Source organism: Zerene cesonia, unplaced genomic scaffold (assembly GCF_012273895.1).
Source record: "Zerene cesonia ecotype Mississippi unplaced genomic scaffold, Zerene_cesonia_1.1 Zces_u001, whole genome shotgun sequence".
Classification (NCBI taxonomy): domain Eukaryota; kingdom Metazoa; phylum Arthropoda; class Insecta; order Lepidoptera; family Pieridae; genus Zerene; species Zerene cesonia.
In genome coordinates, this window is record NW_024045131.1 from 2,633,844 (window position 1) to 2,648,263 (window position 14,420).

General features: G+C 35.8%; 2 protein-coding genes across 2 annotated transcripts in view; one reads left to right on the top strand and one right to left on the bottom strand.

The window, feature by feature from the left end:
- LOC119838232 (lysosome membrane protein 2-like) overlaps positions 1-9,100 on the top strand; it is a 31,173-nt gene extending 22,073 nt beyond the window's left edge. The window contains exons 5-12 of the mRNA XM_038364084.1: positions 862-1,003; positions 3,056-3,256; positions 3,426-3,545; positions 4,366-4,489; positions 5,429-5,572; positions 5,977-6,092; positions 6,972-7,103; positions 7,772-9,100. Coding sequence (XP_038220012.1) covers positions 862-1,003; positions 3,056-3,256; positions 3,426-3,545; positions 4,366-4,489; positions 5,429-5,572; positions 5,977-6,092; positions 6,972-7,103; positions 7,772-8,002 — 1,210 coding nt within the window. The 3' untranslated portion in view covers positions 8,003-9,100. The remainder of the gene's footprint in view (positions 1-861; positions 1,004-3,055; positions 3,257-3,425; positions 3,546-4,365; positions 4,490-5,428; positions 5,573-5,976; positions 6,093-6,971; positions 7,104-7,771) is intronic.
- An 808-nt stretch (positions 9,101-9,908) lies between these two features.
- On the bottom strand, positions 9,909-14,088 carry LOC119838108 (coatomer subunit gamma). Its single transcript, XM_038363923.1, has 2 exons — positions 13,443-14,088; positions 9,909-12,135 (listed from the first exon to the last, which is right to left on the bottom strand). Exons 1-2 carry the CDS (start codon positions 13,986-13,988, stop codon positions 10,090-10,092), a joined length of 2,592 nt encoding a protein of 863 aa, XP_038219851.1. The 5' UTR covers positions 13,989-14,088; the 3' UTR covers positions 9,909-10,089.
- Positions 14,089-14,420: the final 332 nt, after the last annotated feature.

Below are 14,420 nucleotides of genomic sequence, written 5' to 3' on the forward strand. Positions count from 1 at the left end.
CCTTGGCACAGAGGTTAACGCGACAGCGTAGAACCGAGGGGTCCTGGGTTCAATTCCCGGTGGGGACGCACAAAAAAAAAAATGTCTCGGTCTGGCAGGACACAGAAGGCTGATCACCTACTTGTCCGTAAAGAAAATCGATCAGTGAAACAGATGTACATCATCTGCCCCATACCCCACTAGGGGACACAGGACTTCACTTTTATATTGAAATTAAACCAAAAACCACTTGTAAGAGAAAGCCACCACTGACTCAATTAAACTATATTATCGTTATTTTATAATGTTATTGTAGTTTAAATGTATATGTAATTAATTATATTGAATTGAGGGTTCAGGCCACGCTGGCCACCTTGGCCCAATGCGGGTTGGCAGATGTCACATGTCGTCGAATTGTTGACTCTTCGAATGTCTGCTACCTCACGATGTTTTTCTTCACCGTTTTGAGCGGTGGTGATGTTATCCACATAGGCAGATGAATTTAAAAATCAATTTATATCTTGCGCGCTCACTTGGTCTCGACCCCCGGACTAATTTTAAATCCGAGGTCGTAACCGACGAGTCATCACTGCTTTATTATTTATTAGCGGTCCGCCCCGGCTTCGCCCGTGGTATGTATATAGCCTATAGCCTTCCTCAATAAATGGGCTATCTAACACTGAAAGAATTAGTATTTTCTTGTATTTGATTTAACGCGAGTATTATACATTTAGAAATTAAAAACTTTTAACGGATTTTAAACGCGATTTATTCATTATATTATTAACGGGGTGGACCGCAAGTCTTATTATACCCAAGTACGTTTTTAAATTATCTCTAAGCAGTATGTGCATATCCTAACTATTTTATTTTTAATTTTAGAGAAAAATTATTACATTCAAAGATACGATTCAACGAAAACGAAACAATGACGTACGAGGCGAGACGATTTTTAATCTATCTGCCCGAAGAAAACACCATCGATATCAACACAACAATTATTGTTCCTAATTTGGCATTATTGGTGAGTATTTAATTTTATCGAAAACTCTTATAAATTATTTATATCTTAAATTATTACTTGTACTACATTTAACTATGGAGGTAATATAAACTAATAACACATCATCATCATCATCATCATCATCACCAGCTCAAATATGTTGCCACTGCTGACACGGGCCTCCTATGAGGGTTCAGGCCGTAATCCACCACGAAAGCGCGATGATCCAAAATAAAACTAAACGAAAATCGGTTTATACGTTTCGGAGCTACGATAACACATACACATACACTAGGAGACAAGTTAAACTAACATCCCCCATGGGCGACGTTCAAAATATAAACTAAAATTGAGATTAAAAACAAAAAATTAAAAATTATGAATTAAAAATATGTAGAACTAGATGCGCCCCGCGGTTTCACCCGCGTAAGTCCGTATCCAGTAGGAATGTCGGGATAAAAAGTTGCCTATATGTTATTCCAGTTGTCCAGCTGTCTACGTACCAAATTTCATTGCAATTGGTTCCGTAGTTTTTGCGTGAAAGAGCAACAATCACACACCCATCCTTACAAACTTTCGCATATATATTAGTAGGAAATATGTAGGAGTGGGATAGGATTGTAAAGGTCGTTCTTGTAATGAAATACTATTTTGTGTTATTCAAATAATATGTACTAAAACGTATTAGGCCGTGTACTTGAATGAATTAAAATTATCTTCTATCACTTTCCCATTTAATAATAACGAAACTTCAAGTTCACTGCCTTTCACAACGCCATCTCATGAATATTGAAGTGAGCTACGAGTTATTTTAATAATCCGTCAAAATTACGATGTCAAGGTGAAAGATTGTGTTTTTATGTAATTATCAAACATTTTATAAATAAGTATATTGTTGGTGCTGAGCTTTATGACTATAACACGATAAGAATTATAATAATTGTAGATAAAACTCATTTAAACCATTGAATTTCAACTTTTAAGTTGCTAATGTGTTGTGATCATACGATTTTTTTACGATGTTTAAATGAGATTTTTTTTTATTCGACGTACTAATGGTGTTTTAAGTATTTTGCCGATTCCTTACGACTCAAATAAACGGACACAATCCAAACTTTGTACACTTATCACGGATCTGTTATTGAGTAGAAGAAATTCGATTACTGTTGCGGGATCACGGGTGGCCCAGAGGCTAGGCGTTGCTACGGTTAGGCAAGAAACGCGGGTTCGAATCCCGCCCCGTGATCGAAGAATTTTTCTATTCTAAAAAAAAACACACATCCCATATCACATACACATTATATTTTTCTTTTCTTAAAGTAGGTATAGCTCTTTCTTTGCATTTGATGAATAAACAAAATAAACAAAGAAAACATTCGATTAAATTTTTGTTTTGCCTTCTTTTGTATACAATTATGTACACGTCTACATCCTACTAATATTATAAATGCGAAAGTTTGTAAGGATTTCTGTGTGTGTTTGTTGGTCTTTCACGCAAAAACTACTGAACCGAATGCAATGAAATTTGGTACGTAGACAGCTGGACAACTGGAAAAAACATATAGGCAACTTTTTATCCCCATATTCCTACGGGATACGGATTTACGCGGGTGAAACCGCGGGGCGTAGCTAGTTAATATTATAAAGAGGAAGAATTTGTATTTTTGTTTGTTTGTAATGGATAAACACAACAACTACTGGATCAGTTTCAAAAATTATTTCACCATTAGAAAGCAACTTCACTGAGTGACATATGCTATATTTGTACCACGGACGAAGCCGGAGCGAACAGCTAGCTAGTGTTTAAGAAAATAGTATTCTTTTGTATCCACATGTGCAGATAAATTGAAAAAAAAAATTTTTCTATTTATCTGCACATGTGGATAACATCGCTACTGCTTAAAACGGTGAAGGAAAACATCGTGAGGAAACCGACATTTCCAAGAATCAAAAGTTCGACGACATGCGACATCTCCCAACCCGCATTGGCCGGCGTGGTGGATTATGGCCTAAACCCTCATAGAAGGCTCATGGGCTGATGATGATTCTTTTGTAAAAAATATTTTTTTATAGGGAATAGCATCACGCCTCCACGATGCGAACTATCTCCTGCGTATGGGCTTCAACATCCTGGTCAACACACATAACTCACAGTGGTTCGTCAAACGGAGCATTTATGAGTATTTGTGGGACTATCGAGAGAACATTTTGGAGACTACGAAGAATTTAGCCCCGCAAATGGTGCCTACAACGAATATGGGGATGTTACATAGCGTAAGTTATTTTAACGTAGGAAGTAGGAAATTAGGATTCTTTCATTAATTTATTCATTATTATTCGCGCACTAATGCAGCCAGCATATGTACTCCATACTTGAATTTTCGTTGATAAATCACGCATTTTTATACCGGTTTACTAATATTTCATATCTTTTTTTCAACAGATATACAAAGACTTCGTGGATAATGTGACGGTGAAGATAGGACCAGCTTGGGGACACCATAACTTCTTTAAAATAGATAAATATGGGGGAAGGGAACAGTTGAAAGGCTACGATATAAAGGTATGTTTTTGTTATTTTAATAATTTCTTTACGTTTAATATTAGAATCAAACTTAAACTCAAAAAAGAAATTCTTTCAACTAGACCTCCTGCAGCAGCTTTATCGAATGGTAATCACATAATTTAAAATTAATTTCGAAAGCAGTTTCTACAGAAGAACTTGTTTTAATTATGTCTGTTATATATTTTAACATACGTTTGCCGTTTTTTTCCTAGCATCAAGTAAAAAAATAATTATTACTGAAGATAAATAAATAACCAATAATATTGTCTGATAATAGTACTCGGGGATCACTTGCATATTCAACAGTGATATAATTTTTGAATTCAGATTAGTAATTCCTGACATTAGCGGGTTCAAAGTTCAAAAAAGCAAACTTGTTATAAATTATTAATATAGATCCATTTAGTGTTTAGTAATTATTGATCTTTAACTAAAGAATAATTCATAAATTAAAATGACATAGTCAGCCAATAACTCTTCTTATAATCACGGTCAAAAATTGTTGAAAAGTCAGCTTTCGCGTATATTACTTAGGCAGAATTTTCTACTAAATCCTACCTACGCGTTTATAAGGCATAGTTTTCAAAAGACTGTTAAAATAGTATTTGAAAATTACTGCCAGGAAATAAGGAATCAATTTCAATGACTTTGTTTTGCAACGCCGCTCTGATATTTTTTGAAGACCTCAACAGGCGATAGTGAGTCTGGTTGTTGTTAGTAGGTCTGTGGATTTTCTACTATTTTCTACCATTTAATAATAACCATTTTGTACTAAATGGTAGAAAATAGTAGAAAATATTTTAATTTCATATTACAGTCTTGTAATGACCGCCTGACCGGATCAACAGAGGGTGTTCTCTATCACCAACATATGAAAAAAGATGATGTTCTATATTATTTGAGGAAAACTGTATGTAGGACCATGCCTTTATATTTTGATCGTAAGTATTGTAAGTTTATATATAGAATAGGAAAAAGCTACTTATAGAAGTCTATCACTGCATACTTGACTTTTTAACCGACTTTCCCAAAAATGGAGAAGGTTCTCAATTTACCAGATTTTTTTAATGGGTTTTGTGACCATATAACTCCGTGGAATTCAAAATATTGTCGTGATTGTTTTTATGTTTTGTTGTTGTAATCAGGTCCTATTATAGTATAGAAATGTGCTATTATGTGATACCTTTAACCTTCCTCCCCAGGGATTATGATGATATTTTTTGTAGACATTAATTTGTGATTTAAAGTTTCAATACAGTAGTTTCTGAGTTTATTACGAAATTATAGTACAAGAAACGAGGATAAAATAACTTAAATTGCATATATTTTGACGTATCAATTTTATAAGATTCGGTGCTATGTTTTAACATTGTATAAAAAAAAAAGTGAAGTCCCGTGTCCCCTAGTGGGCTATGGGGCAGATGATGTACATCCGTTTCACTGATCGATTTTCTATAGGGACAAGTAGGTGATCAGCCTTCTGTGTCCTGCCAGACCGAGACATTTTTTTTTGTGCGTCCCCACCGGGAATTGAACCCAGGACCCCTCGGTTCTACGCTCACGCGTTAACCACTGTACCAAGGAGGCGGTCATTTAACATTGTATGGGTATCCATAATTATTTTTTTACTAGCTGCGCCGCGCGGTGTCACCCGCGGATAAACCCACGGTTAATAGCAATTATTTATATAGCTCATGTATTATTATGATGTATAAGCTATATTGGAAAGTTTCGTTAAAATCCATTTAGTTTTTACGTGAAAGAGTAACAAACATCCATCTATCAATACTTACAAACTTTAGCGTTTATAATATTAGCAGGATTATTAAGATTATTTTAGATGAATGCATAAAATATAAATAGTTTTTTTTTTATTTCAGAGGAATTAACAATAGATAACGTACCAGCGTACCGGTATAATTTATCTGAAAAAGCGTTCGATCGCATCAAAAACGATACGGACTGTTATGACATGCAGCCTTCTCTACCAGATGGATTGAGTGATACGTCTAAATGTTATGATGGTAAATATATTTGTTTTAATTATAAATGCTGTTTTTTTTTTCTAAAATACATGGTATTTTTTGTGTACAAAATATTATTCCGTAACTAATAAGAGAAATTAAAAAACCATGGAAGTGTTAATTAAATTGTATGTTGAGTAAGCCATTTTTTTGATTTTTTGTTTTCACTGGGCAACATAACTAGTCATTTATCGTAATTAAAATAATATATGGTATTCTTCCTTTTAAGTTGGATGAAACTGTGCATGTTGTGCAAATTCGATTAAAATCGATTGAGTAGTTTAGAAGTCCATCGCGGACTAACAATCTGACATGTAATTTATATATATTAAGTTATTATTTTGGTCATATTCGTGATGATTATGATAACTATGATATGATGACGATGCTGCTATATTGTCCAGGTCTACCCTTGGTCGCGTCATACCCTCACTTCTACACTAGCACAGAATCTGATGAATATGTCACCGGCCTGTCGCCAGACAGAGAGAAGCACAACTCCTTTGTTGTTGTTGAACCGGTATGTATCCTTCATCATCATCATCAGCCCATACATGTTCCCACAGCTGGGACACAGGCCTCCTATGAGGGTTCAGGCCATAATCCACCACGCTGGCCAAGTGCGGGTTGGCAGATGTCACATGTCGTCGAACTTTTGATTCTTGGACATGCCGGTTTCCTCACGATGTTTTCTTTCACCGTTTTAAGCAGTGGTGATGTTATTCACATGTGCAGATAAATTGAAAAATCAATTTATTGTCTGCACGCTCGCCCCGGTCTCGAACTCCGACTTATCGATTTTGAAGTCCGACGTTCTCACCTCTGAGCCACCACTGCTTCTCAATGCAAATGTATCCTTACTATTACCTATATATGTATATATTATGTTATCTTTAGTATATCTAGTATGATTATAGTATTTTATTGTGTTTAATTTTACGCGAGTATTATACATTTAGATATTAAAGACTTTTTAAGCGAGGTCACGGGGAGACTGCCCGTGACCTCGCTGGATGTAATGAGTTCGAAACGTCGGTTTAATAATGTAATGAATAAATCGCGTTTAAATCCGTTAAAAAGTCTTTAATTTCTAAATAGTATGGTAATGCCTTGATAATTAGCCTTTTGTAGCATTAGTCTCTTTATTTCGTGTGTGTATATTTTGTAATGGTAAAGAATTTAAATAAAAATAAAATAATATGACTAACTAGCGATCCTCTCCGGCTTAACCTGTGCTATATATAAAGCCTATACATGGGGAGAAGAACAGAACCAATCAATCAGAACAGTAGTTCGTGAGATAAGCGCGTTCAAACAATCAAACTTTTCAGCTCTATATTATTAGTATAGATAGGTAGATGGTATGGATAAACTATTATATTTTAAATACATCTTTCAGCTAAGCGGAACACCATTCAGAGCTGTCGCGCGGATGCAGTGCAATATGAGAGTGTCAAATTTATCAGATTTCAATTTGAAACTCTACGATCGCTTCTCAAACCTTGTGATACCAGTTGGATGGATTGAATACGTAAGTAGTACAAAAAATAGAAAAAAAAAATAAAAAAATAGAAATAAATTGTTAAAAAAAAAAACTCTTTTGTTCACAATCCTATCCTACTAAAATTATAAATGCGAAAGTTTGTAAGGATGCGTGTATGTTTGTTGCTCTTTCACGGTAATACTACTGAACCAATTGCAATGAAATTTGATACGTAGACAGCTGGACAACTGGAATAACATATAGGCAACTTTTTATCCCGATGTTCCAACGGGATACTGACTTATGCGAGTGAAACCGAAGCGCAGCTAGTTTTAAATATATTTACATACAAGCACTAGAGAAACACAACCCTTTCTGACATAGACATTAATATAATATAACGAATTTAACTCATAAAACGTACAAACAATTGCCATATTCTTAAGTGAAGTCCCGTGTCCCCTCATGGGGTATGGGGCAGATGATATACATCTATTTCACTGATCGATTTACTCTATGGGCAAGTAAGTGATCAGCCTTCTGTGTCCTGCTAAACCGAGACATTTTTTGTATGCGTCCCCACCTAGAATCGAACCCAGGACCCCTCGGTTCTACGCTCACGGGTTAACCACTATTCCAAGGAGACGGTCATCCATACTCATGCAGTCAGCACAATCTTTACATTTTAATTATAAATATAATCACTGTTTTTCCAGAGTCAAGAGGGGCTCCCACCAATCATTAAATATACTATCTACTTCATGGTTGTAGTCCTGCCACCGCTGTCAACAGCTCTCATTTGCACCACACTTCTAATAGGGTTTTACCTTATAACAAAACAGATATATCGCGCAAAAAAAGATTTATTTAATCGTAACGTTGACAGATTGACCAACAATAAAGTACTCTCATTCGAAACTGAAACGTTTATTAAAGTACCCAGTTAACATTTTACAAAATGACCAAAATATAAGCGAATTACAAACTAAATGTAATTTTGATTGCATAGTAATCAAATACAGTTGACAGCGTCATAAATGAATCAATGTACACTGTCAAAGATCAACTGTAATATTCGTTCGTAATTAAATGTTAATAATGGGGATTTTTATGAAGACTGAAGAATGTTGTTCACTTTTCGGTTCATTTATTGCTTATTGTTTCGTTTTCAAATATTATATTATCGAAACCACTAATATAATTGGGACCAATAACTCGTGGTATGTGTTCTCTCTATATGAACTTTACATGTGCCTTAACAAATCATGAAAAAAAAAATTAGCCGAAATAGGCAAAACATATTCGAGTTATACTACGCTTAGATAATAATGCCAATTAGAGCAAATAATTCGAACTCTTATCCTTAGCTTTGGACTAGAACTTTAACTGAATTGTAATAGTCTTGCCCTTCATTATTTAATACAATCAGTGTTGGCCTGCAATAAACAACTAGATCACAGATTATTAAAAAAAACTCACAATTACTCACAAAAATTGTAACGCGTATGTTGGGTGTTTGCGACACAAGAAAATTTGAACATCACTGCTTCGAAATAAGGTGTTAATTTGAATGAGAGTTTTATACAACGCCGCTTGCACATTTTTTGTAACCAAATATGCGATTGTGCGTGTAGTTGTTTATTACAGTCAATGAAAGTAAATTAAACTCACTTTAGTAGAATTAATATGTACCTCAATGGCCTCATTATAAGGTTATGTTATGTCATGTGATATTAATAGTAGAAAATAATGGTTATGTATAAGTAATGTTGGTAATGCTTTATTTTCCTTTTTATGTTGTTATTTTTTTTTTAATAAGACATTACCTTGCACAAATTTGTGACTAGTGGGCTAAAGGTAAAAGTTAATTTTAAAAATTATTTTGGTTATAAAAATATATTTGTACAAGAAGTTTTAAGGGTTGATAATTAAATTCGCGCCATTAATAACAAATTCTTTATTATATTGTTGGTGCCTTTCAGTTGGTATTGCTGAAATTATTTTTGTGTAAAAATTGCAGATGGCATATTAATTTTTTTGTTAAAATTGGCGCAAATGATCTAGTTTTAAGATTAATTTTAGCTGTGATTGTTCCTGATATTATTATAACGAAATTGCTCATTTTTACTTTTAAACAATTATAATAAATATTATATTTTATACTGAATGTGGTTTTAATTTTACATTTTTTTCCTTGTCCTTGCATACTGCAATGCCTTTATAGTCCGACAAAATTTAGGTATTTCGGAACAGTTTCTGATTAAATGAACTATCAACTAAACCTTGTAATTGCCACAAATAAATTGGTTTTAAATGTTTGATGTCGTAAAATCGATCATCCGCTACGCAAAACTTTACATCTCAAAATTAAGGCTTTAAACAGATACTTTTTTCTGCTACCCAAGATATAATAATGAAAATATACTCGGGAAAACAATCACCAAAATATTATATAATCTCAAAAGAAATTAAATGAATCTTCTTATTACACTTCAATACGCAATGCGCATGCGATTTTAGATAAACATGAGTATTATGGGTTATTTTGTCACTAGACACATTCTTTAGAAAGTTCTTTCGATATTAACATCTATTCCGCGCAATTAATCGATGATCTGATCTCTATTAATGCGAACTGAAAGGCTCAATTATAATTTTATACATTCATAGATATCAGCATATTAGCATAGTCGATTTTAATACAGTATGTATTCTTTGCTTTTAAATAATTGAATGGGTGAATCGTGAGTTTCAATACAGAGAAAATAAAACACGAAATTTTCTGTTTCATTTATTGTTATATATAATACTAATATAATATAATTATCAATTTATTGTTAGAGGCAATAACAATTTTTTTCCACGGTATCAAAATATCAAACAAAAGTAGAAAATTTTACAGACATTATGAAATGACGCAAAGTAATTTTTATATGGAGGAATATACTATAATGAACGATACACGCTTTATTATTCTTATTGCCATTATTACGATAAAATAAAGATATAATTTCGAAACGTAAATAACCTCGATTTAACCAACAGCAGCCAATAACAACTGCGCCAAATCTTCTCTAGGTGACCTGGCTACTAATTTCATAGTGACTCCAGCGCTACTAGACGCGATCCTGGCCCTGACCAAAACTGGGGCACCACCTCTGAAAATACCACCACCACGAATTTCCTTAACGGCATCCCCGCTGATTGCATTCTTCGGCAGTCCCAAATGCTCGCAAACTGCCTTCGCAGCATCATTGATATCGTTTTGTGGTAAAACAAATGTATCAGTTGCTTCGGGAGCTTTCTCCGCCCTTTCCCAGGCTTGTTCCCAATCATCTGTGCCGGCTTTCGCACGGAGCTGGTCTGAACAACCCATATCGAACTCTTCTAATGGGTAAGAGTCAGCATAGCCCTCACCAGGGTCCGGAACGCCGGTATTTGGATCGCAATCGCGAACCACAAACTCCAATGTAGCACCAAATGTTCCGAGGCTGTCGAAGTACGCGGATGGATACTCTAAAACTATGAAAACACTATCCGGTTTGTCATAGACGAGCTTCTGGCAGGGTATGATGGTTTTCAACTCATAGTCCTGCGGTGGTTCCAACCGGACATGCACTTGCTCCAGGATTTGATCACTCAGCGTGTTAATACACTCGAATTGAAGGACCACGTGGCGGGCATAAATGTGCTTCAATAAACGCACTCTATACTCCGTTTCCGCTTCCGTTAACTCGATGTGTGGAACTGTTTTGAACAGTGGTCCAAGTCTTTCAATGCCGGGTATCTTAGCCAGTTGCTCCGAATAGATCTCTTCAATCGAAACTTGTACTGGTTTACGTACTTCCACTTCGACGATGTCTTCCTTTGTGACTTTCTCGTCTTCTGTCGGTATTGCCATTATGTCGAAATCTTCCTCAGGTCGCGTCTCGATATGGTCACGCAGTGCGCGTTCTAGCAACACTGGGTTCGGTTTTTGAACATTCACAATGTAATCGTTGATCAATTGAGCGTCTCCAGTCTCCAATATTGCGTTGTAGAAAATGGCTCTATCGCGGACTTCGTCTTCATCGTCTAATTCACATCTTGAGAGTAAGACCTTTATGTTTGGCAAGAGTTCTGGTCTTTGCGCTCCGAATTGTGCAACAGCGGAAACGGCTGCAGCTCTAACTGGTCCAGACTCGAGAATGACTCTATTATAAATGAATCGTATGTAGCGGGACGGTTGACGCGATTTTGGGCCTTCGCGCCCCAGCAAATGCAAGATCCGTACAGCTAGCGTCGTGTGCTCGCAATCCTCGATAAATTCGCACAGATGGGCCAACCCAGTTTCCTTGGCGTCTGGGTTCTCTTCGACCAAAGCAATGATCGCATCGGCGATTGCGGCTTTATACTCCAGACCACCTTCATCCCTCAGCATACCAGCTAAGAATGAAGCCAGCGACTGATGTTTACGGGGGAACTTCGTGCACAGACGACGTATAGCTTTTACAACAACGATTTTGAATTCATCAGAAATTTCCGACACGAACGACGATATCTGTTTCATCAGTCTATCTATCGAGCTCTCTGCACCCGTAGCTAAGAGTGTGGTTACCGCCAATGTAGCCACAGAGCGGTTAGGGTCAGAAATAAGATTTTCCAAGTCAACTGCACACGCGGCGACCGCAGTGGGGTGTTTCGCTGTCAATCTTGCTAACGTTCGAGCTCCGGCCAGGCGCAGCGATGCCTTCGATGATCCACAAAACAGTTGCAGGACGGAAACTGCTGGCGCGAGGTCCCGGGCCGTTTTTCGTAAGTTAACAATCGCATGCGCCGCTTCGTATATAACCATTTCCGATTTATGGCGCAAACAGCATTCTATGAAATCGATGTATGGTTGAGAAGCTTCCGAGTCATCTTCCTCCACCAGTTGCGCGGCCAAGCGGATGAGCAAGCATAGCGCATATGGGGATTTTATCGGTGACTTTGCAAGGCGCGTCACAAGTTTGACGGTTGATAGCTTGTCATTCTTTCGCGTAGCTGCGACGAGACCGAGAGCATGGTATGAGACCATGGCATTGTCGGAGTTGATTCCTTCCTGAAATTAAATAAATATTGGGTAGATTTTATTTCATCTATTTTAAAATAAATAAAGTTTACTGCATTTTAACTCATAGATTTAATTCCACAATCAGGCATTCCAAATAAGGAAACTGTTAAGTGTAATATCCAATAGAAATACTAAATCATAATATTCATTTAAAATGGTTACCCAATTTATTTAACCCTACAGTGGGCCACCACAGAGTAAATAGAAACTCAAACATCTATTTAATAAACTAGACTTTACTGTAGGTGGTTAAAGAATGACCTAATTTATGGGAAACAGAATGCCACATTGGAGAAAAAAGGTAAAGATAAGAATGACACTGAAAGAGGAGAAGAAATGTGACCTCAGAAACGGAAACATGAGTGGCCAAGAGGCTGGGTGGCAGTTGCTACAGTTTGGCAAAATGAAACGGGTTCAAATCCCGCATTGTGATAAAAAAATTCTTTTCTTTTGTTGCATCTGCCTCAAGGTCATCTTTGAAAATAATCTCTCATTGGCTTTGTAAGAAACCATTTCCTTAAGTATGCTTTAGACTTGGACGAAGATTTCAAGCATTTAATTTTCAGTCATATTACTATATCCTCAATCTTTTATAACCTTAAAACATTCATCTTAACTAAGTTGGGGAATTCATTCAATTGAAAATTTATAAATTATGAGATTTATGAATTGTGATAACAATAGCATTCCAACTATGTGTAAGTGTTATGAAATTGTACTTCATATCATATAATATATAACAAAACATACCATTACATATAATTGTATCCAATTAATTCCCTTAAATTAATCTTGGTCTAACAGAACATAGAATAGTGATAGCAAACTTTTCTACACTACATTGTATAAAGCAGTCACTTCCCATGTCTGTATGTATGTAAGTTTAATCTTTAAAACTATACAATGGATTTTGATGGGTTGTTTTTAATAGAGTGATTCAAGAGGAAGATTTATATGTATAACAGCATCTATTAAACTAATCTGAATTTAATATGTGCGAAGCCTCATGCTAGTTGAATAATAAATTTATAGATAAATAAATGTTATGCACATTTACCCTATTCACAAAGTAATACTACAGTTTTCACTTCTGAGCAATTTTGTGGTTTATAACAAACTAGCTGTGCTCCCCAACTTTCCCCATTGTACATGTACCAATGCACTCTAAGGGCACAATAATTTATGAAATCGCTCCTGTAACTCCTCAAATTAGGCATTCTTCAGCTTTATATTATAATCATATATTACTTATAGTACCTCATTTAATAATAAAGACAACCAAAAACACTATTTACCTGAGCTTCATTAGCCCAGCGCTTGACCAAGTCCGGAGCTGTGGAAGACAAATGCAAAGCGGAAACCAGCGCTGCAGAGCTAACAGCTGGGTTCTTATCAACAATAGCTTGCTTCATATATCGTTCAATTGCTTGTAGCATTGTACTGTCGGTAATGCTACATAGCGCCCTTATCGCTGCAGCGCGGTATAAGTCCTCTTTCCCAGTCATATCCTTCGTTAATGATGAAGTCACAATGATGACATCCTGGGCCAGCTTACTCAACTCTTTAATACACAAATACACCATCCTGCGTAGCATAACATCTTTCGATTGGAACAACTTTGTGGTCGCGAAGAAAGCATCCGTAGCCTCTTGGGTCGTTAACTTCTCCCCTTGATTCAGTAAATACAGGATCTTGGACAAAATATGAGAACATTTTCTCGGATTTACGGGCGTCTCATTGAAGTATCTAGCTTCTTGTAAAACGATTGTTTTGTCGAGGTTCTGGTAGGGATTTCCACCCGTATCCTCCTCTTCCTTTTTGTCACGCTTAAAAGAGCTCATGTTGAGCTTTTTCTTCGATTTTAACACAAAATTATTGGGTGCCGACGAATACAGATTTAATACACGTCACTTCTGTCAGACTGAGTGCTGTTAGGTACTTGTTTTAAAATCCCTCAAATATACTATTTATTTTGTTGCGAATTATAGGCAATACGACAATTCGCATTATATCAACATGAACAAGTATGCTTTGCGATTATAAAGGTTTGCGAAAAATATTACAATTTGTATATCCAATCTATCCGTCTATTAAAATAAATTGATACTTGTACACCTAACATAATTTTTAAACATTTACCATTTGATATGGTAAGGTTATGCTAAGCTGGCAATACTATTTTGCTATGTTGTAAATCGTAGTGTCAAAATATGGTTATAGATAAAAAACGAAATGTTTAGATAAACTAAAATGCTCACAGATGAAATAATTAG

Bases quoted from the DNA above. Each gene is read 5' to 3' on its own strand.
- LOC119838108 (XM_038363923.1), bottom strand. From the start codon at position 13,988: ATGAGCTCTTTTAAGCGTGACAAAAAGGAAGAGGAGGATACGGGTGGA. The intron at 12,136-13,442 runs GTAAATAGTGTT...ATTTAATTTCAG, and splicing joins GCTGGGCTAATGAAGCTCAG to GAAGGAATCAACTCCGACAA.